The sequence below is a fragment of the Scyliorhinus canicula genome, chromosome 15, assembly GCF_902713615.1.
Source record: "Scyliorhinus canicula chromosome 15, sScyCan1.1, whole genome shotgun sequence".
NCBI lineage: Eukaryota > Metazoa > Chordata > Chondrichthyes > Carcharhiniformes > Scyliorhinidae > Scyliorhinus > Scyliorhinus canicula.
Window position 1 is genome coordinate 11214983 of NC_052160.1, and position 23798 is coordinate 11238780.

Genomic DNA, 23798 nt, shown 5'->3' on the forward strand with positions numbered 1-23798 from the left:
AGATAGCATTTCCAACCAGAATTTCTGCAGCGGTTCTCCCAATCCCCTGTTGTAGCTTTGATGGACATTTATGTTGTTTCAACCTGGGTATCTGCTTACACTTATGGCCCTACATCAGGAGGTACCCTTTTTGAGAAAAAAAACAATTTTCTCTCTCTTCCCGGTATTGGTGTTCTCTCAGCCATAACCAATTATTTTGGGGAAGCACTTGTACACCACTCATTAATGCTGACACACCCCAATGAGTTCCTCATCCTAGTTGACAAAGTAAAGTGATGGAATGTTGTAATCCAATATCTGAAATAGCAGACAAGTCTAATAAAATCCACTTCCTTGTTATTTAAGCTAGTTACCACAATAATTTGTACTTGCTGGAATTACAATATCCAAATCCTTTGGTAATGGAATATTCCATTCAATCTTTGCATCTTCAGGCATGGAATTAGAAGTTCTAAGGAAAAAATGTTGAAAAAAAAGGAATATTAATCCATTGTCAGTGAGATATTATATTAGATTTTAGCATTCACTATTGTCATGAGAATGTCGCTTTAAGAAATGTTTGGCTGCTCATATTACTGCAGCGATGTCAGAGTGTGGGTGGAGCTGGGCGGTCAGCTTTTAACTTTTGTTTTAGGCTGTTTGCTGCAGGGTGTGTTTTAGTTTTGTTTTCAGTGTTAGAGCTGAAGCCAGACAGAGCAGGTGTACTGTTGTTGTCTCTGCCATGAAAAGACTATCTCTTGATCATTTGGTGAATTCAGAATTAGAAATGTTCAGTAGTGAATGCAAACCTAATGTGCTTCTGTTGAAAGGTGTTTCTTTTGTCTTCTGGATGTTGTTTGGGAAGTTATTAAGGATTATTTAGTGTTGTATTCTTTGGGAGTTGTACTTGAATTGATGGTTGCTAAGACGTTCACTGTATGTTGTAAAAAGGTTAACTTGAGTTCATAGAATAAACATTGTTTTGCTTTCAAAAATACTTTTTCATTTCTGCTGTACCATACCTGTAGAGTGGGCTGTGTGCTCCCCATACCACAATCTATTAAAAGTTGTGGGCCAGGTGAACTCCATGATACACTTTGAGGTTCTCTAAACCCTGGGCCATAACAAATTGGGGGCTCGTCCGGGATAAAATTGGAAGCTCGTCCGGGATAAAAGTCTATCTATTGGATTGGCTTAGTGAACTTAAAGACAGTGAAGGGTGAGCATATTGTGGGTGCTTTTCAGGTGTGGTATTTTAGTTTAAGTAAGGAGTGTGTTGTGAACAATGGCTCTTTCAGAGGCTCTGAAGTTTTTTGGGGTGGAGACGGTCACACACAGTACCCTACGGACAGAGACTAAAAGCAGACTGTTAGATTCGGCAAAAACATTGCAGTTAACATTCCCTGACAAAATGTGAAAAGTTGAGGTAATTATGGCAGTGGCTAAGCATTGAAAGTTGCCTGAGATACAGTTTGACTCATTGGAAATGGCAAAACCTCAGTTACAAATTAAACAAATGGAACATGAAAAAGCATTAAAGCAGCTTGAATACGAGAGAGAGAGAGGAAAAAGAGAAAGAGAGAGGGGAAATAGAGAGAAGAAAGGAAAACAGAAAGAAAAGCCCTAGCAGAACAAAAAGAGAACAGGAGATACAGATCAGGGAAAAAGATAAAGAGAGTGTTTAAACTTCAGAAAATGGCCATGAAATATAGTCAGTTAAAATTGGCAGACGTATAGGGAAACCTACAGTTGGTTGATAGTGATGAGTAGTGATGAGGATAGTGAGAAAGAGCGTTATAGTCGAAAGGCTTGCTGGGGATCTACTTAAGTATATCCAAGCATTGCCAAGGTTTGACGAGGAGGTAGAAGCATTTTTCATTTCATTTGTGAAGGTGGCTGAACAAATGAAATGGCCACAGGACATGTGGGTATTACTGATTCAAACAAAGCTAGTAGGTAGGGCTAGTGAAGTGTTTGCATCACTACCGGAGGAAGTATCTGTGACGTACGAGGAGGTGAAAAAAATCCATTTTAGGTGCATATGAACTAGTGCCTGATGCTGACAGACAAAGGTTTAGAAATTTAAGAAAAGAATTTGGTCAAACATACATGGAGTTTGAAAGGATCAGAGTAATTTTGATAGGTGGATAAGGGCTTTGAAAATAGAACAAACGTATGAAGCTCTCAGAGAAATTATACTTCTGAAGGAGTTTAAAAATTCAATTCCTGATGTAGTGAGAATTCATGTGGAAGAGCAGAGGGTTAAAACTGCGAGATTGGCAGCAGAAATGGCGGATGATTATGAATTAGTTCATAAATCAAAGCTTGGTTTCCGACATCAGTTTCAGCCTGTGAGGGATAGAAACTGGGGACATGAGAAATACTCAAGTGGTACAGGTAAAGGTGATCTGATGGGAGACAATAAAGAGAGTGTACCTCAGATTAAAAAAGAAATCCAGGAGGGTGGAAGAGACATGAAAATTTTCAAATGTTTTCACTGTAATAAACTAGGCCATGTAAAGTCACAGTGTTGGTGGTTGAAAAAAAGCACTGGGAAGGCTGATGTGGTAAAACAGGATAACAGTGGGGTTTGTTAAAGTGGTAAAGGAAAGGCCAAGTGAAGCGAAGGAGGTACAAAATATTGTACAGCCTGATCTAAAGGTGATTGATAAGAATGTGCCAGATCTCTTTGAAGGATTTACTTGTGTGGGTAAACTCATGTGTATCAGGAGGAGCAGGTAAATAAGTCACAATTTTAAGAGATACAGGGGCTAGTCAATCTTTAATGGTAAGAGACGAGGAGTTATGTAGTCTGGGAAGAATGTTGCCAGAAAAGGTAGTAATATGTGGAATTCAGGATGAAAGGTGTAGTGTTCTATATAAGGTAAGGTTGGAAAGTCCAGTGAAGAGTGGTGAAGTGGTAGTAGGAGTAATAGAGAAACTATCTTTTCCAGGAATACAGTTTATCTTGGGTAATGATATAGCTGGATCACAGGTGGGAGTGATGCCTACTGTGGTTGATAAGCCAGTGGAAAATCAGACAAATGAAGTGTTGAAGGACGAATATCCTGGGATTTTTCTGGATTGTGTAGTAACAAGGTTGCAAAGTTACAGGTTAAGAGAAGAGGAGAAATGACGTTGAAGTGCAATTATCAGAAACTATTTTTGATCAGATGGTTGAAAAAGAACAAGAACAGGTGGCGGATGAGGTGGATATTTTTAGTTGAGGAAAATTGGCGGAGTTACAACAAAAAAGATGTAGAAATAAAACGGATGTCTCAGAAAGCATACAGGGAAGAGGAATCTGACTGTATACCAGAGTGTTATTACCGTAAAAAGTGATAAACATGATGTCTTGATGAGAAAATGGAGACCTTAACATATGCAGGCGGATGAAAAGTGGGCAGAAGTTTATCAAGTAGTACTGCCGGTAGGGTTTAGAAAGGAGGTGTTGCGAGTTGCACATGAGGTACAAGTGGGAGGTCATTTGGTAATAAGGAAAATTCAAGCTAAAATCCAAAAACATTTTTATTGGCCTAGACTACATAAAGATAGAGTTAAATTTTGTCAATCATGTCACACATGTCAAGTGATAGGGAAACCTCAAGCAGTAATAAAACCAGCACCTTTAATACCCATTACAGCATTTAAGGAACCTTTTACATGGGTCCTAACTGATTCCGTAGGACCGCTTCCTAGAACGAAAAGTGGGAATCATATCTTTTGACGATAATGGATGTGTCTACTCGGTTTCCAGAGGCCATTCCTGTCCGTAATATTACAGTAAAAAGATTGTGGAGGAGTTACTTAGATTCTTTACTCGATATGGACTACCCACAATTGGATCAAGGATCGAATTTTACCTCAAGGTTATTCAAAGAAGTTATGGACAGCTTAGGAACAAACCAATTTAAATGAACTGCGTACCATTCAGAATTGCAGGGAGCGTTAGAAAGGTGACATCAGACATTAAAGACAATGTCGAGGGCTTATTGTCAAGATAATCCAGAGGATTGGGATAAAGGAATTCCATTCGTACTGTTTGCAATTAGGGATGCACCTAATGAGTCACCCAAATTTAGTCCTTTTGAACTAATTTTTGGTCATGAGGTAAGAGGACCACTTAAATTGAAGGAAAAATTGGCGAGTGAGAAATCAGAAATTACATTATTGGATTACATGTCAAATTTTAGGCAACAATTAAATAGCACAGGTGAATTGGCTAGACAACATTTAAAAGTTGCACAAAATGTGATGAAACGGCTAGCGGACAAGAAATCCAAAGTTCGTAGTTTTGCCTGTGGAGATAAAGTTTTAGTATTGTTACCAGTGGTAGGTGAACCTTTAAAAGCAAGGTTTTGTGGACGTTATAAGATTGAAAGGAAATTAAGTGAGGTGAATTATGTGGTAAAAATACCAGATAGAAGGAAGACTCACCGAGTGTGTCATGTGAATATGCTTAAAAGGTACTTTGAAAGGGAAGGAGAGAAAAAGGAGGTTTTAATGATTCTAACTCAAAGTGACGAACCAAATCCTGATGTGTGTGAATTTGACACACCTCAAATTAAATTGGAAAACGAGGATGTTCTTAAAAATTGGGATAAATTGTTGAGTTACCTTCCAGAGGAACAACGGACTGACCTGAAAGAGTTATTGATATCACATGGGCAAGCTTGTAGAGATAAATTGGAAGTACTAAAATGGATGTACATGATGTAGATGTGGGATATGCTGTTCCAATCAAACAACATCCATACAGACTTAATCCTTTAAAATTGGCACAGGTCAACAAAGAAATTGAGAGTATGCTTAAAAATGGCATAATTAAAGTGGGTTGCAGCCAATGGAGTCACCCATAGTGATGGTACCTAAACCAGACAGTACCCAACGGTTGTGTGTGGACTATAGAAAGGTTCATGCAGTTACAAGAACCGACTCTTATCCTATCCCACTTTTGGAGGATTGCATTGAGAAAGTGCAACAATCAGCTTTTATTTCCAAACTGGATTTACTTAAAAAGGTTACTGGCAGGTACCTTTATCTGAAAGGGCAAAGGAGATTTCAGCTTTTGTGACTCCAGATGGTGTTTACCTATTCAAAGTTATGCCATTTGGCATGAAAAACACCCATGCCACATTCCCACGGTTAACTAACAAAGTTGTTTCAGGATTACCCAATTGTGCGATATGCATCCACGATCTGGTAATTTTCAGCCAGACATGGACAGAACATTTGAAACATCTGAAGGAGTTATTCGATCGACTTCAGGAAGCGGGTTTGGTCGCTTTAAGAAATGTTTGGCTTCTCATATTACTGCAGTGATGTCAGAGTGTGGGTGGAGCTGGGCGGTCAGCTTTTAACTTTTGTTTTAGTCTGTTTGCTGCAGGGTGTGTTTTAGTTTCGTTTTCAGTGTTAGAGCTGAAGCCAGACAGAGCAGGTGCACTGTTGTTGTCTCTGCCATGAAAAGACTATCTCTTGATCATTTGGTGAATTCAGAATTAGAAATGTTCTCAGTCGTGAATGCAAACTTAATGTGCTTCTGTTAAAAGGTGTTTCTTTTGTCTTCTGGATGTTGTTTGGGAAGTTATTAAGGATTACTTAGTGTTGTATTCTTTGGGGGTTGTATTTGAATTGATGGTTGCCAAGATGTTCACTATGTTTTAAAAAGGTTAACTTGAGTTCATAGAATAAACATTGTTTTGCTTTAAAAAAATACTTGTCCATTTCTGCTGTACCACACTTGTAGCGTGGGCCGTGTGCTCCCCATACCACAATCTGTTCAAAGTTGTGGGTTAGGTGAACTCCATGATACACTTTGGGGTTCTCTAAACCCTGGCCCATAACACTATCTAGGTAGAAATTTGCCCAAGCACATTGCCTGGCTATTTCAAAACACATCCAATTTTAATTTATTTCATTATGAAAGAAGTGATCTGTGAATTTTCTGTATATGACACATTGCACAATAATGAGCACAATTCTTATTTCTAACACTTGCTTCTGTGTTCATTTGGCAACTACATAAGCTTGGAAAATACATTTCAATGAGACTGGTTGCATTAAAAAGGCAGTGGTCTTAAATAAGCAGTTGAAGGGAAAGGGAGAATGATCAAGAAGGAACTGTTGGGGTGTGATGAGGCAGTGCTTGGGCAGGAATGGGGTAAGCAGTAACCCGTGGTTTAAATATGGATCCAGGCCATGTCCACGGTATTAAACACGAGGGTGGCAATGAGTCCAGAGGTGGCGATTTTTGGCGTGTCGCAGGATCCGGAAACCCTGGAGGAGAAAGAGGCAGACATTGTAGCCTTTGCTTCCCTGGTAGCCCGGAGACACATATGACCAGCATGGAGGGACGCAAAGCCCCCGAAATCGGAGACCTGACTTTCGGACATGGCTGGCTTTCTCTGCCTGGAGAAAATTAAGTTCGCTATGAGAGGGTCTCTGTTGGGGTTCGCCCAGAGGTGGCAACCGTTCATCGACTTCCTCGCAGAGAATTAATCGTCAGCAGAAAAGGGGGACGGGGTTAGGTTAGTGTAGGTTAGGGGGCTAAGCAATGGTAGGACCTGTGGGAGAGGGAGGCGGAATTTGCAATATGTTTATATTTTCCTTGTTATGTACATTGTTGATTTTGTTGCTGTTACAATGCCAAAGAAATACCTCAATAAAATGTTTATTAAAAAAAAATATGCATCCAAGAGAAGCGCTCTTGTACCTCCCATTCAGGCAAATATGTTTTGCATAACTTACCCTTTCTTGTGGCTGTCTTCAGCGTTCACTTCATGGATAGAATGTCAGACCATGTAGATCTAGTTTTCCTGAATGTTGCCACCATTAGATTTCTAGGCGAACCACTAAAATAAGTCATTTGATAAGCTTTAAAAAAATGTATTTGCTCACCAGACGTAGCGAGCTAGGCCAGTGTTTATTGCCCATCTCAAATTGCTCTCGAAAAGATGGTGGTGGTGAGTCGACTTCCAGAACTGTTGCAGTCCATGTGGTGTAGGTACACCCATGGTGATGTAAGGGAAGGAGTTTCAGGATTTTGATCCAGCGATGGAAAGGTGATATATTTGAAAGTCAGGGTGGAATGTGGCTTGGAGACGAAGAGGTGGTATTTCCATGCCCTGGTCCTTCAAGGTGGATAGAGGTTGAGGGTTTGGAAGGTGCAGCTGATGGAGCCTTGGTGAGTTACTGCAATGCATCTTGTAGATGGTATACACTGCTATCATTATGCAATAGTGGAATATTTAAGGTGGATGGGGTACCAATCTGCAGGCTTTGGTAATGTTGGAGCTACACTCATACAGGCAAGAGGAAAGCATGCCATCATACTTCAGATGTGCGCCTTGTACATTGTAGACAGGCTTTGGGGAAGTCCAGTGGCAAGTTATTTGCTGTAGAAATCCCAGATTATGACTTGATTTTGTAGCCACTGTATTTATATAGTTGGTCCAGTTCAGTTTCTGGTCAATGGTAAAAAGGATGTTGATAGTGGGGGTTCAGCGATGGTACTGCCATTAAATGTCAAGAGGAGGTGGTTGGATTCTCTCTTGTTGGAGATGGTCATTGCTAGGCATGAATGTGACTTGACATTTATCGGCTCAAGCTTGAATATTGTCCAGATCTTGCTGCATATAGACACGACCGCTTCAGCATCCGAGTCATCATGAACAGTGTTGAGCATTTGTGCAATTAGCAGCAAACATGTCCACTTCTGATCTTATAATGGACAGAAGGTCATTGATGAAGTAGCTGCAGTTGGCTGGGTCTAAACACTACCCTGAGGAACTGCTGCAGCGATGTTCCAGGAACGAGATGATTGATCTCCAACAACCACAGCCATCTTCCTTTGTGCAAGGTATGACTCCAACCAGTGGAAAGTTCGCCCTATTCCTATTACTTCAGTTTTATTCGGGCTCCTTGATGCTACTCCCAGTCAAATGCTGCCTGATGCCACGGGCAGTCAGTTTCCCCTCTTGCATTTACCTCTGTTGTTCATGTCCAGACCAAGGCTGTAACAAGGGCAGGAGCCAAGCAGTCTTTGCGGAACTCAATCCGAGCACCAGTGTCCTGAGTAAGTGCCGCTTCATATTACTGATAATGACAACAGAGTAGATTGATGTGTTGATAATTGACCAGACTGGATTTGTCCTGCTTTTTGTGAACAGGGTTCCAAAGAAATAAAAAGTGAAAGCATATTGATAGCGGTAAATGAGAGCTGTAATTGATTGGGAGATAGACAATAGTAGAGATAAAAGGAACTGATGCCTACTTGGCAGGATGCAAAAAGTGGTGTCCAACAGGGATCTGTACTGGGGACTCAACTCCATCCATTGATGACACTATATAGAAGGCATGGTAGAATGAGTAGCTGGAAGCAAAGGCACAGATAACCCAAGTCTGAGTGGACAAAATTATGGTCAATGAAATTTATGGAGAATTACAAGGTGTTGAAACTTGGAAAGAAAAATAGCAATATGTAAAAACATAAGAAACCCAGAAGCTTTGAAAGAGCAAAGACTTTCAGGTGGTCATCTTTATATTCACTACAGCCAATGCACTGATACAAAAAGCATTTTAAAAAATGATGGCCATACGTTCAAGGGGGTAAGTGCGGGGAAGAGATGCATCAGTATTAAATAGTTTCAGTCGAAATGGCATTGGAATGCTGCTGTCAGTTTTAGGAATTTGTCTTAGGAAAGATATGTTGGCCTTGAAGAAGATAGAGCATTCACGAAGGGCTTAAAGGGTTAAATTACAAAGCTGGGCTGCTTTTCTGATTCCCATCAATTTAAAAAGATTGAGAAGCGATCAAATTGGATGGTTTAAAAAGATTTAATAGAGCAAACACAGAGAACCCATATCCTCTGGGTGGTGCAGGAAATCCAAACGCGGAGGGCATAACCTTTAAAATTAGAACAAGCCATTTAGGAAAGAAATCAGGAAGCAGTTTTTAAACACAAGAGGGTAGTGCAAACATGGAATCTCAAAAGACTGTTTTGTTTGGAAAGAATATATTTGTTCCTTGTGCACAAAAATTGTGAACCTTTCTGTGCACAAAATAGCTACACTACAATTAAAGCTCCGCTTCAGAAGAACTTAATTGGTTATAAAATGCTTTGGGATGTCCAGAGATTTGTGAAAGATGGTACATAAATATAAGTTCTATCTTGTTGGGGAAAATTATGGAAAGAAGGCGCAGGTCCAGATCAATGGTGATCTAAAATGGCTCACGGGACTGAATGATTTACTCGTGCTCCTTTGACATTATAGATTGCAAAATAAACAACATTTCAGAAACGTTCATACTGCAGGAATGTAGAAAACATAAATAACTACAATGTGTTATAAGTTAGGGTTTTATTTATTTAGGGAATGTTTGATTCATTTCCAGGGAAATAATTAACTTTCACAAAGAGTCACTTCAGTCCAGAAGCCAAATCCTCTAGTCTACAGGCATCGGATTCTGATACGGCAGTGCTGTCCAGTAGAATTTTTGACGTGCCAGATGTGTCAACAGTGACACTGTTTTAGTCATGTGCACTAATTTTAGTGGAAAATGCCCTTCGTAAACAATCCAAATAAACATACTTTGCATGTGTGTGCCTCATTTAACATCTACTGCTATTCCGTATCCAAGGAAGTAAACCACATAATAATCCAAAATACTTGCACATTGCTTCCCATCTCACCGTTTAACCAAATGTACAAAAGCATTAAAATGCATACACATGTACTGTACAAATAAAAGTCTTGGGATTACATGCCCAATGACAGTAATTATTACTCATTTACCAATTGTAATGCAATGATCCACATCTGGCTTCCCATTAGCTACATGTGGCTAGTAATTAACACATTGGACGCAATACATTTTCAAAAAAGTTGTAAAAAACACACCAATCAAACAACTAGCAAGGTTTTTAAAATAAAAAAAAAAATCAAGAAACATAGCTGCAGTAGAGGATTTTTAAATCATTCTGCAATAACTTAAGTATAGAATTCGCAGTATGAAGTTCAAAACATATTATAATTCTCCTTATTACCTCCTTATGATGATTTCCCTACAGTGCCAACCCTCTGAAATAGCACTCTACTTGGGCCCATTCACCTGCAACACATCTAACCTGCACATCCCTGGATAGTAAGGGGCAATTTAGCATGACCAATCCACCTAACCATCTCTGAACTTTTGTTGAATCTTAAAAAGATGGAGAGGTAGGCAAAATTAGGAAGACAATTCTAAAGCTTACGGCCTCAGCAATTCAAGACACAGCTGTCAAGAATGAGGTGGATTAAAATTGGGGATGTGCAGGAGGTGAGTTCAGAGATCTCAATGGCTTGTGTGTGGGAGGTCACAGTGATATGGAGAAGGCCATGCATGGATCTAAAAACAAGGATGAAAATTGTAAGAACAAAGTCGTTGTTGGACAGAAGTCAATGTATGTCAGAAGGATGAACAGGACTTGGTGGATTAGGATTCAGGCAGTAGAGCTTGGATGTGTTCCAGCTTATGTAGGAAGGTTGGCCAAAAGAGCATTAAAATGGTGAAATCGAAAAAACATGAGTGTCTTTCAGGAGCAGATGAAATGAGCAGAGTCGAGTATGGGGAGTTAAAGCAGACAGTCTTAGTGATAGCTACTTGTGACACTAATGACGATTATTATTATTATATGTGGTCAAATGCTCGTCTCTCAATGTTACGTATGACGCCAAAGTTGTGAACACCTGGTTCATAGAACCCCTACAGTGTAGGAGATGGCCATTCAGCCCCTCAAGTACTCACACTGACCCTCCACCCCAATCTATATCCGTAACCTCATCTACCCTGCACATTCCTGGCTCTATGGGGCAATTTTTATCATGGCCAATCCACCAAATCTGTACATCTATGGACTGTGGGAAGAAACCAGAGCAACCCAGAGGATAGTCACACAGACACAGGGAGAATGTGCAAACTCCACTCAGGCAGTCACCAAAGGCTGGAATTGAACCAGAGTCACTTGCGCTGTGAGGCAACAGTGCTAACCGCTGTGCTGCCCATACAAACTCCAGACAACTGCCAAGGAGAGGGATAAAATCAGCTGCAAGGGAATTTACTTTGCTGTGGTGACCAAAGACAAAAGGCACGATTCTTTGGCTGTGTTGCGCTCGGACGAGAGCACAATGCGGCCGAAGAATCTCGGGAGAGCACTCTCCTGGGCTTCCCGGCAGCCCCCGTGACTCATGGGGCAAGTCTCACGAGGGGCAGGACCAAACGACGCACGCGGAAGGAGGTTGTAAATCTACTGAAGGCCTACCTGCTCGGGATACACAGGCCTCCCTCGATTCTCCGGCCTCCCCAGGGAGGCTGCAGCTAGGTGCTGATCAGTGCTGCTCCAAAGAATGTGGACCAGGCGGATTAGCGCCGGGGTGTGTGTGTGTGTGTGTGTGTGTGTGTGATCATGGGCCATTTGTGGCCCTTGGGTGGTCAGGGTTAGCGCTGGGTGGCCCCCTGGCCCACCCCTGGACACTGCCCAGACGGCACCTTGGCATTGCCACCCTGGCACTGCCAAGCTGGCTGCAGACTGACTCGGTGCCAGGGTGGCACTGTCAAGGGTCAAAGCCTGAGTGGGTCATGCCTATGAAAGGAGGGTGGAGGGGAGGAGGGGGTTGGGGGGGGGGGGGGGGGGGTGTTGAGAAGGGCAGGTAAGTAGGGGCCTCCGGGAGGTTGGGGGTGACAGTCCTGGAAGGGAGGGGGTGCTGCAAGAGGGATAGGGGGAGGCTGAAGTGTGCCCCCCCCCCCCCAGGAACCCCATAGGTGAGGTGTGAGGTTGTGCTCATGTGGGGGGGGGGGTATAGGGGATACACAAGTTCAGGGAGATTTGGGCACCCTTTCAGAATGGCAGCCCGACCTCAGAATTCAGTGTGTGGCTAAACTCCCCAGGGTCCAAAAAAGTGACTAAAGTGTCATTGGCTTTTCACAGTAACTTCATTGCAGTGTTAATGTAAGCCGACTTGTGAAAATAAAGATTATGGTAATTATTATTGAACATTGGTGCAGAATTCACTGGCAGGAACCTCCCTGAAAGACACGCCACAAATGAACTTGTTGGGAGAATCGCGCCCAAAGGTTTTATTCTTTCCAATATTTAGTTCTATCGGAAATTTCTGCTCATTCAGTGCCGAATGTTGGACAAGCAATATGACAAATCAAAGACAGTGGAGCAGTTGAGAGCGAGGATCAGAGATGGAGCTGGGTGCCGTCGTCCTACATGTGGAACCTGGTGTGTTTTTGGCAGATATCAATGAAGGATAGCTTGCATACGAGAACAGAATACAGATGAGAAATAGTAGGGGACAAAGGATTGATCTTTGGAGTACTCCAGAGGAAACATTGTGAGAAGAGAAATTGACACCGACTATACCTGGATAAGAAAGAATGGAAGCAGGCAAGGGCAGTCGCTCACAGATGGATAACAGGAGAAAACCGTTGGCAGGGAATAGTGTGCTTAACCATACAGAAGGTTACAGACAGATCAAAAAGGAAGAAGACGGATAGTTTACCATGGTCAAAGCCACACAATGGGGCTGTTTCCGTACTGTGACAACCCAATTTCAGTGATTCAATCATGGAATTGTAGGAAAGATGAACTTTATAGGGGAAAGTGAGAAGTTGAACATAGGGCAGTAGCAGACAGAAGGATTAAGGGTGTATTTTTGAAGTGATGATGCTGTCATTCAAAAAGGGGAGGGGACTGTAGCTGAGCACAGTGAACTGATAGCAACTCAGCTAGCATGGTGGTCAGAAAGTGAAGTTGGGCTCTCAGTAAGGTGGGTAAAGAGTCTAGGGTGTAGGCGGTGGATCCCCGATAAGGAAAGCTTTAAGAGACATGAGGGCAGATAACAAGATGAAAGTTCTGGGCAAGGGGCACGGAGAACTTTTTTTGGAAATGATTTTTATGAAATTCACATTTTATGCAGAAGATACAAAAGACATAAACAAACACATTTTTACAAAATACCAACCCCAACCTCACTCAACCAACCCCTCCCCAGACCAACAAAACTAACCCCACAAAAAGGTGCGCTCAGAGAATCTTAAGGCACACTTTGCCCATTGTGCGAAGGGAAGTGGCAGAAGCAATTGCAAGGCTGGTCTTAACCTTAATGACAAGTCGCCCATAATCGCTTTGCACTTGAAGGCAATGATGGCGATACCAACATGGGGAGAGGGGGATTCAACAAGATTGTTTGCAGTGGAGAAGTTGGGCGGTTAATTTTGTATTCCAGGATGATTGTGCAATTGTAAGTAGCTGTGCAATAGTAATTAGTTTTGATAAAGGAGAGAAGGATAACCAGTAATTTATGTGGTTCAACCAGACCTGGTGAAGAACAGTTAAACTAGAAAAATAGTTTGCTGTAGATGTTCAAGGGACTGACGAGCAGAAATAACGGGCATAGGAAGGAAAAACAACCCACAGTGTGAGCAAGAGTAACGATATCAGTGGAGACAAGGTCAATGTGATTCAGCAGATTAGGTGATGGAGAAATGTCATGATTAATGAAGGGCCAAAAACTAAAAAGTTGGGAAATGGAAAGTGCAGGACAGACACAGAAGGAAGCAAGGTTGGAGGGATAAGGCGAGATTGATACAAGGAAAATATCAGAGATGGCCCTATCTGTAATTAACACAAAAGGAGGAGGGGGGTTATGTGAGTAAGAGAGAGATAGAGGGACTGACCCTGAATACCGATAGAATTTAGGGGGGAAAGTTTGTTGGTGGAGGGCATGAAGCCAGAGAAGAGAAAGTATGATGAGCTGAGACAAATGTTGAAATCAGGAAGGATTGGAGCACAGGGAGGAAAGCACTGAAGGTATTTCTCGCAACAACTTGTGGTACTTGGGTGGGTAGTAGAGAACAATAAATTTGAACAGCAACACCAGGTTAAAGTTTCGAAACACTAGCTTTTGGAGCGCTGCTCCTTCCTCAGGTGAATCCGAAGCAGTGCTCTGAAAGCTAGTGATTCGAAACAAACCTGTTGGACTTTAACCTGGTGTAGTAAGACTTCTTACTGTGCTCACCCCAGTCCAATTATTTCTTCACATAATAAATTTGAAGAAAAGGTGAGAGGGTGGAAAAAGATGAAATTGTCAGCAGAATAGGGGGAAAACAGACAAAGGTATGATTTAGTGATAAAGACTACACCATTATAGCCGCCTGGTGTTGTAAGACTTCTTACTGTGCTCACCCCAGTCCAATGCCGGCATCTCCACGTAATAAATTTGAAGAGAGGTGAGAGGGTGGAAAAAGATGAAATTGTCAGCAGAATAGGGAGAAAACAGACAAACGATATGATTTAGTGATAAAAACTACACCATTAGAGTCACCATTTAGGAAAAACAAGTAGTGGGAGGTGTGGAAGTTTCTTAAAATAAAAAAAAACATTTGTAATTGCATAATTTTACTCGCCCTCTGAAAAACCATGTGATCCCATAACAATGACAAAATGCTTACAACAAATATTTCCTGTCCTCTGGATGTGGGTGACACTGCCCTAATAATGCTCAGGTTATGGTATCAGAAGAGAACTTCAGAAGAAATTTGCACCCTTTTATGAGACAGCATCTTGCATCAACACCACAAGAGGGCGCCATAATCTATTTAAAATATTTTCAGTGAATATACATTTGCTCGAAGGCTCTCTCGCCCATCAACATTTCCAACATACGAGCAACATAATCTGTGACCTGCGAGCCCTTGATCCCCTCAGGTAGCCCAAATGTACATCTCTTGTGGTTCTCAAACTCATCTACCTGGTTAAGCAACTTATGATTTTCTGTTACTGAAAGGTAATTTCCGCCTCCAATGTGGCCAGCCGATCGCCGTGGTCTGCCACAGACTCCAGTTTTTTGTAGCAACGCTCCCTGGAATTCAAGCCTTTGCTCCATTCTCTCCATAGCCGTCTGAATCAGACCTGTTACCCTGGCAAGGTCGTCGGAGGTTTCAATCCTCTTTTTTAAAGTGGAGTGTTAAAAGGTTGACCCAGTTGGTTGGTCGGCCACTGCACCGCGAAGTGCCGCCTCAGATACTGCTGCCATCACGCCTTCAACTGCGCTCACAAAGATCTCCCGGTCCGCTTGCTACCGCTTTAGTTTTGAACTCATCTTGGTCAGTAATACACATTCCTTGATGATGAAGAGGATCTTGCACCCCTCACTTTTTGCCGCTTTATCCTGCTTCCTCAGCCACCTAATCAGATGTATAGGGTCAAATAGCACCATGGTCTACGGCATGGTCGCCACCAAAGTCCTTGCCTTCCTTCTTCTGGGCACAACAGCATATAATGCCAGAGGAATACCTGACATCATAAGACTTTTCCCAAATGAAATACAAAGTCTTGCAGATCAGTACCAAGAAAAGCAATGAATATTGGGAAAGGAAGGACTGGAGCACAGTGTCTGCATCTTACTTGTAGCCCTTCAATATTCAGTAACATCGTTGGGACCTCAATTGCCAGGGTTATTAGTATTGAGGGAGGTACAGCAAAACAAAGCAAGGCTTTTCAGAACCAAGGCAAATGGACGAAGAATATAGTACTCCAAAAAGCCAAACATTTTCCTGGATGGTAAAGCTGCTGACTGGCATAAAAGTCTTGGTATTGACACCAGAAACACAGGAAATTATGGAACAAAAGTATCAGCGCACTGCTAAACCAAAAGACGGAGTAAAGGATTTTGGCATTATAAACTGTAATACAAAACATTTCAAACTTGAACTTCAGAACATGATATAGCAATATGATGATGTTCATACATTTTCACCTTTACTGTTGTTAGAAAACTTATGCGTCTTCGGTAAGTACAAAATTCTAAACAGTAAACATAAATCCATCTATACACTTAAGTTAAACAATACCTTTCAGGTATCTGCAAGTTCAGTTCATAATTAGAAGAATCTGGAGTTTTCCTGTAAGGCAATGGCTGTGAGGATTGGTCTGATACAACTACAAGTGCAGCAGATGAATCCATACGTTTTGCAAGTGACCCAGGTTCCGATGCATTGGTCAAAATTACTGCAGTGGCAGCATATTGTGGAACAGGTTGCATTTCAGAATGTTGTGAAAATAATGCAGAAGGGCTCTGAATAAATATTGAAGAATAAAACAAAAGACAAAAAGCTGTTGAGAACATTTTACCTCTTGTCTAAAAGAAAAAATTACACTTTCTTCTAATAATAAGTAATTTACTGCAAAAAGATAATAAAAAGTGAAAGCTAATGTAAAATTAGGGTTGGCTATATTAAGTAGAGTATCATTACTGGCCAAAGATTGTACCTCCTCTGCTTTCTTTTTGAGCGACACTGCATCTACGGTCTGCAAAGCAGCTTTTACTTTCCTTTCCAATCGTTTTATTCTAGTCTGTGTGCAAAAATAAAATTGTCACAATTTAGTTTTTAATCTTCGCAACTTATATTTCTTAACACTTTAAAACAGTGACAATGAAACCTATATCCAATAGCAGGTCAAATCCCACAGGGATAATAGAAATATTTCATGAAAAAAGCAATCATGTGTATCTCCAAAAAACTCAGTTTCTTTAGAGATAGATTAAAGACTGAAATTTTTATTATTAATTATAATATTATTATTAGGTTTGGAAAATGGTCTCCTTCGTTAATAAATGCAATTTAGGTTCTCCACATTTCTTACAATATTGCATTAGTAGTACATTCAACAAAAGTTAGGTACTCTGCCATTCAGTCCATTGCACAACTGACGCCAGAAAAGGGAAAGGGGTCGATTCTGCGAGCCCTGCGCCGGAGAATCACCGCAACCGAGCCACAACGCCAGCATGCGATTCTGCGAGGTGCGGAGAATCGGCGCCATTTGCACCGGCGCGTTGCCATTTGCACCAGTACGTTTGGCCGTTCACCCCTGGTCGCTGCCGGCGGGAACTCTGCGTGAACGGTCGGCGGGGAGGGGGAGAAAGAGGGGGGCTCCGTCCCCGTGGGGGGGCCTCTGATGGAGTCTGGCCTGCGATCGGGGCCCACCAATTGGCGGGCCGGCCACTTTCCTCCCTGGGCCTACTTTCCTGCGTAGCGCAGCTGTGCATGCGCAGGTTGGCGTGGCGCCCATTTGGTGCTGGGAAGGGAGGCTGGAGTGGTGTGAACCGCTCGAGCGCCCTGTGGGGGCCAGCATCGGTCGCCCCTGTTTCACGCTGTCGTGAAACGCGACGGTGTTCACGACAGCGCAAACACCTGGGCTCCATTTTGGAGAATCACCCCCCCCCCCCACCCCAAGATATTTAACCCTTCTGTCTGGGTTGAACTGGAACAAACAACTGTCCACTTACATGGAATAAAAAACATGAGACAAAATTATTAATGGAATTTATTACATGTCCTCAACATGATTTCTTTAAAACAATAAATCAAGAACAATTTTGTTCCAAATTTCATGTACTAGTTTAAGAACCAAATTCGGTTCCTTTAATAGACCAGTTAGACCAACTCAATCTCTCAAAAATCTCAGGTTGAAGCAGATACTTTGCAATCTTTGTGACATATCCTATCGGGAGATGAATGGATGAGCACATATTTGCACCATCCTTAAGACTGCCTATTTCCATCTCCACCCAGAATGCAAGCTGACTCTGTTCCATCTCAACTCATCTGCTGCTGATATTATTCTTTCATGGGATGCAGGTGTTGGTGGAAAGGCCAGCATTTATTTGTTGCCCATCCTTGAACCGAGTGGCTTGCTGGGCCATTTCAGTGGCTAAAGTGTTAACCAGATTGTTGTGGGTCTTGAGTCACATGTAGGGGAGCCGAGATGGCAGATTTCTTTCCCAAAAAAGGACAATAGTGAACCAGATGGTTTTTAAAAAAACAATTGATGGTAGATATTTTGGTCACCATTACTGAAACTCGCTTTACATTCCAAATTTATTAATTGAATTTAAATTCCACTAGTTGTCATGGTGGGATCTGAACCCAGGTCCCAAGAGCAATAGCCTGGGCCTCCAGATTCCTCATGCCTTTGTTACCACAAGACCTGACTATTCCAATGCTCTCACGGCTGCTCTCCCATCTTTCACCCTTTGTAATGTTGAGGTTATCATAAACTCTCCTGATCCTAACTTACAACACGTTGCATTTATTCATCACCCCTGTGCTCAGTGACCTACATAGAGTTGTTGTTTAACTGAGGGACAATTTCAAAATTCTCATCCAGGTTTTCAAATTCCTCCATGGCTTTGCTCTTGCATACCTCTGCAATTTTCTTTGGTCCTACGACTCTCCAAGTTATACCCCTCCAGTTCTGGCCTCTTGCAGGTCCTAATTTTAATTACAAAACCATCATTGGTGGCTCTGTCTTCAGCTGTCAAAGCTCTGGAATTCCCTATGTAAAGCCTCTTCACCCCTTTTCACTTCCCCCCTTTTAAGATTCTCCTTAAAACCGCTTTAAGACAAAACAGTGTCATCTGCTCCAATATCTCATGTCGTTTGTTCGCAAATTGTGTTGGCTAACGCCCCTATAAAGTGTTTTGGTTCATTTTACTATAATAAAAAGATGCTAATAAATACAAGTTGCTGTTATTAAAAACTTACTAGAATACTTTTAGCCAGTTTTTCATGCTTTTGTCTGCAGTCAATGTTTTCAATTCTTTTTGTTAACTCTTCAAGTTTGTTGTCCAAACCATCACTAAGTTCAGTGACCATTTTTTGGTGAAGCATTTTCTGGATCTAAAAATGTAAATTGGAATGAATTTGTGATTTGCACAAACAGGAAGTCAAAGGACAGCTCAAAAACATTTAAATTACCTGGATTGGATAGGATTGGTTTCCTGCCATTAAGCAGTGTTAATTATCCACTGTAGTTGTGGTCACTCATTGCTTTAACAGTTCTATTCCCATTTATTTAAAAATTCATTCATGTGATGTGGACACTAATTATTGCTGATTGCACGGGGGGTGGCTTGCTAGGGTCTGGAGTCAACATGTAGGCCAGACCAGGTGGCAGACAAAAAGTCCCTCTTAAGCACACATGGCGATTATTGCAAGACACACTCCTCTGAACCAAAACGAATGGCTGTGGATTTCTCCTCAAAATCTCCCCAGATGATTCTTGTACAACCATGGGCCACTTTGTCTACAAACCAAAGTGAAAGTAAATCAACTCCCAAAGCCACAGCCCAGCTCCACCCACACAATGACATCACTGGAGCCATGTGATAAGACAAAACATTTCTTAAAGGGACACTCACATGATACAGGCACACCATTATTCACCAACTGCCATTCTGAAAAAGACCCCTCTATTCCCACTCTGCCTTCTGCCAGTCAGGCAATTCTCGACTGATGCCAGTATCTTATCCTTAACACCATTTAACAGCCTCCTATAAGCACCTTGTCAAAAGCCTTCTGGAAATCTAAATGGATCACGTCCATTGATTCTCCTTTGTCTAATTTTCTTGTTACCTCCTCAAAGAATTGTAACATATTTGTCAGACATGACCTCTCCTTGACAAAGCAGTGCTGACTGTCCTATTTTATCATGCAGTTCCAATTACTCCGCAATCTCATCTTTAATAATGGACTTTAAAATCTTACCAATGACTGAAGTCAGGTTAACCGGCCTATAATTTCCCATCTTCTGCCTCCCTCCCTTCTTAAACAGGGGTGTTACATCAGCCATTTTTCAGTCCTTGAAAGATCAGCACCAATGCGTCCACAAACTCCTCAGCTATCTCCTTTAGAGATAGGCAGCACGGTGGTTAGTATAAATACTTCACAGCTCCAGGGTCCCAGGTTCGATTCCCGGCTGGGTCACTGTCTGTGCGGAGTCTGCACGTCCTCCCCGTGTGTGCGTGAGTTTCCTCCCACAGTCCAAAGATGTGCGGGTTAGGTGGATTGGCCAAGCTAAATTGCCTGTAGTGTCCTAAAAAGTAAGGTTAATGGGGGGGGGGGTTGTTGGGTTACGGTATAGGGTGGATACGTGGGTTTGAATGGGGTGATCATTGCTCGGCACAACATCGAGGGCCGAAGGGCCTGTTCTGTGCTGTACTGTTCTATGTTCTAGAGCCCTGGGGTGTAGTCCATCCAGTCCAGGTTATTTATCCATGTTCGGACTTTTCCCAGAACTTTCTCCTTAGTGATGGCCACTACACTCACCTCTGCTCCCGGATTCTCTTGAGGTTCTCTTATCCCACTGATGTCTTCCACTGTGAAGACTGTTCAAAGTAACTATTCAGTTCCTCTGCCATTTCTTTGTTTCCTATTACTTCTCCAGCCTCATTTTCCAGTGGTCAAATGTCTATTCTTGCATCTCTCTTACTTTATAAAAATTTACTCTATGAAAAAACTCTTGCTATCTTCTTTTATATTACTAGCTAGCTTAAACTCATTTCATCTATTTCCTCTTCTTCCCCCTTATTGCTTTTTTAGTTGCCCTCTGCTTGCTTGTAAAGGCTTCCCAATCATCTGGTTTCTCAATAATTCTCGCCAGCTTGTGTGCTTTTTTCTTCTGCTTTTATGCTGTCCTTGACTTCTTTCGTCAGCCATTGATGCCTCTTCCTCCGTTTTGCCTCCCGAATAACCCCCAAAATTCCTGCCATTTCTGTTCCACTGCCTTCCCTGTTAAGCTCCCCTTTCAATCAACTCTGGCCAGCTTATCCTTCATATCTTTGTAGTTACCTTTATTCAATTGTAATACATCTGATTCCAGCTTCACCCTTGCAAACAGCAGGGTAAATTCTATCATATGGTGGTTAGTGCCCCCCCAGGGTCCCTTCACCTCAAGTTCCCTAATCAGGTCTGCCTCATCACACATTACCAAATCCAGAATTGCTGGTTCCCTAGTGGGCTCTACTACAGCTGCTCCAAAAAAAAAAAATCTCGTATACATTTCACCAATTCCTTTTCTTGGGATCTGCTACCAATCTGATTTTCCAAGTCCACCTGCATATCAAGTCCCCCATGATTATTGTAATATTGCCTTTTCTATGTGCCTTTTCTATCTCCTGATTTATTTTCTGCCCAAATCCTGAATACTGTTAAGGGACCTGTACATAAATCCCATCAGGGTCTTTTTTCCTTTGTGATTCCTCAACTTTACCCACAAAGATTCTATGCCTTCTGATCCAACATTACTTGTTGCTATCAATTTAATTTAATTCCTTACTAACAATGTAACCCCACCCCCTTTGTCCATCTGCTTGTCCTTTCGATAGGGCACATTTCCTTGGATATTTAGACCCCAGCCCTGATCCCCTTGCAGCCACGTCTTGGTGATACCCACATCATCATACCGGCCAATTTCAACGTATGCAACAAGCTCATTTACATTGTTTCATACACTACGCACATTTTAGGTACAACACCCTCAGTCCTGCAGACTGTCTCCTTCTCATAGATTTGTCCCTTTTTTGCACTGCCTGAAGTTAGATTCCTGACACCTTCCGTAATCTGTTCTATCAATGGTCTAGAAACTTTACTATCATCTCCTGAGCCCTCGGCCCCTTTACCTCGTTTAAAGTCCTAATCATTAACCTGCATTTCTACCTGCTCCTTTAACTTTGATTTTCTAATTCTCCATACAACGGATCCCCTCCTTGAAAGCCCTATGTATGCGATTCAGCAGGACTCTGATCAACAGTATGATTCAGATGAAGACCGTCCCATCGGAACAGATCCTCTTTCCCCCAGTACTGGTGCCAATTTCTTATGAATTAAAACCCATTTTTCCCCACACCAATCTCCACACATTTACCTCCTTAATCTTATTGACCCTATGTCAATTAGCTCGAGGTTCAGGTAGTAATCCAGAGATTATTACCTTTTTGATTCAGCTTTTTAATTAGCTCCTAGCTGTTCATACTCGCTAACAGAACCTATCTTTGTTTTACCTACGCCTTTGGAACCTACATGGATCATGACAACTGGAACTTTACCCTCCACTCCCAAGTTCCTCTGCAGCTCAGATTTGATATCCCAAACCCGAGCGCCAAGCAGGCAACACAACCTTTGGGATTCTCAATCCTGATCACAGTGACTAGTCCCTAACTATACTATCCCTAATTAAGACTACATTTCTTTTCTCTCCAACCCCCCCCCAAAACTTGAATTGCTCCCAGTACCACATAACTGTGGTCAGTTTGCTCATCCTCGCTACAGTCCCCGTTCCCATCAACACAAGAAGCAAGAATCTCAAACCTGTTGGACAGGGACAAGCGGTGAGGCTCCTGCAACTCTATCTCCTGGATCCTTTACCTGCCCCACTCAGCCACACCGTCCTGGCCCTGACCACAGGCCGAATTTAAGGTAGTTACACTAAGGGGTGTGACTGCCTCCTGGAACACTGTCCAGCTACCTCTCCCCATCCTTGATGTATCGCAGTCCCCGAATCTCAGAATCCAGCTCATCAACTCTGAGCCGGAGTTCCTCAAGCAACCAACACTTATTACAGATGTGGTCACTGGGAACCACAATGGGGTCCACAATCATGCAGGAACAACATGTCACTTGACGCTCTTTATTTTATTTAGTTAGTTTTTCAATTTGATTTTTAAGTAACTTAAAAAAAATATATCTATTACCTCAGTCTGGAAGCAATTTATAACCAGTAATTTAAAGTGGATTTTCAAATTCAACACAGCTTCTCCATTAGCTAATCAAATCACAGCCTTCCTGTGATATCGCTTTTCATTTTTTTTCCCTCAGTCGGAACACTCAGTGAAACCACTTACCTTCCTAGGCTGCTATTCGAATTTCTCCCGCTCTGCTCAGCTCCACTCCCCCCGTTACTACCAATTATAGCCCTTACAGATTATAAACCATGAAAAGTGTGCGTGTCTGTCCGAATGACTGCATGTGGGTTGAATGCTCGTCGTAGAGTTACTATTTTCCTCAGGTTCAGTGTGCTCTTTCTTGGACTCTGGAAAAACCTTATTTGATTGGCTTCTTGTTGGCTCACAGCTTAAATAGTTAAATACATTCTGATTTGGAAAGGCATATCCTTGTGAAAAAGAAACTTGCATCTTTGTTGTGACCAACCAAGGTTTAAAAAAAATCATTTAGATATGGACGTTGTTGGCAAGTTGAATTAAGGGGAGCTAATTCTTCACCTGCTCAAGACATCTTTGAGACTTGCGCTCATTGACAACAATCTATGTGCCATGGTGTATATCAAATTAATTAATGCCAGGTGAATTAGAACCAACATTCACCAAGTTCACAGTAGCAACCTAGCATTTTGTTTTAACCATTCCAATCCAATTAAAACTCACATTAACTGTAGTAGTAGTAATAATAATACTAATAATCACTTATTGTCACAAGTAGGCGGCAATGAAGTTACTGTGAAAAGCAACTAGTCGCCACATTCCGGTGCCTGTTCGGGGAGGCCGGTCTGGGAATTGAACCCACGCTGCTGGCCTTGTTCTGCATTACAAGCCAGCTGTTTAGCCCACTCTGCTAAACCAGCCCCAAGGCAGTAATAAAGACACTTTCTGTTAAAATACAACAGATCATTATAAAATTTAATGAATCAAATATTTAGCCAAAATGATTCTTTAAAGCATTCTTTGGAAAAATACATTGGTCATCTAACTATTTTACTTTATTCCTGAGCAATTGCCTTGAAAACTCAACAACTCTTAATATCCACAACTTTAATAAAAACAAAAGGTCACCTCATCCAAAGACATCTTCTTGGTAGTGTCTGTACTTTGGTTTTTGGAACTCAGATTAAAATGTTCACGTTTGTCACCTTCCAAAGTCTTGACACGTTTGTTGTTACTTCTTTCTTCATCTCTTGAATGGGTCCTTTTTCTTAAAA

The 23798-nt window shown here is 41.9% G+C and overlaps 1 protein-coding gene across 1 annotated transcript in view; it reads right to left on the bottom strand.

The window, feature by feature from the left end:
• atf7ip2 (activating transcription factor 7 interacting protein 2) overlaps positions 1-23798 on the bottom strand; it is a 191172-nt gene that overhangs the window by 89179 nt on the left and 78195 nt on the right. The window contains exons 4-8 of the mRNA XM_038820878.1: positions 23653-23798; positions 18572-18706; positions 16296-16379; positions 15878-16101; positions 354-451 (exon numbers count right to left, since the gene is read on the bottom strand). Coding sequence (XP_038676806.1) covers positions 354-451; positions 15878-16101; positions 16296-16379; positions 18572-18706; positions 23653-23798 — 687 coding nt within the window. The remainder of the gene's footprint in view (positions 1-353; positions 452-15877; positions 16102-16295; positions 16380-18571; positions 18707-23652) is intronic.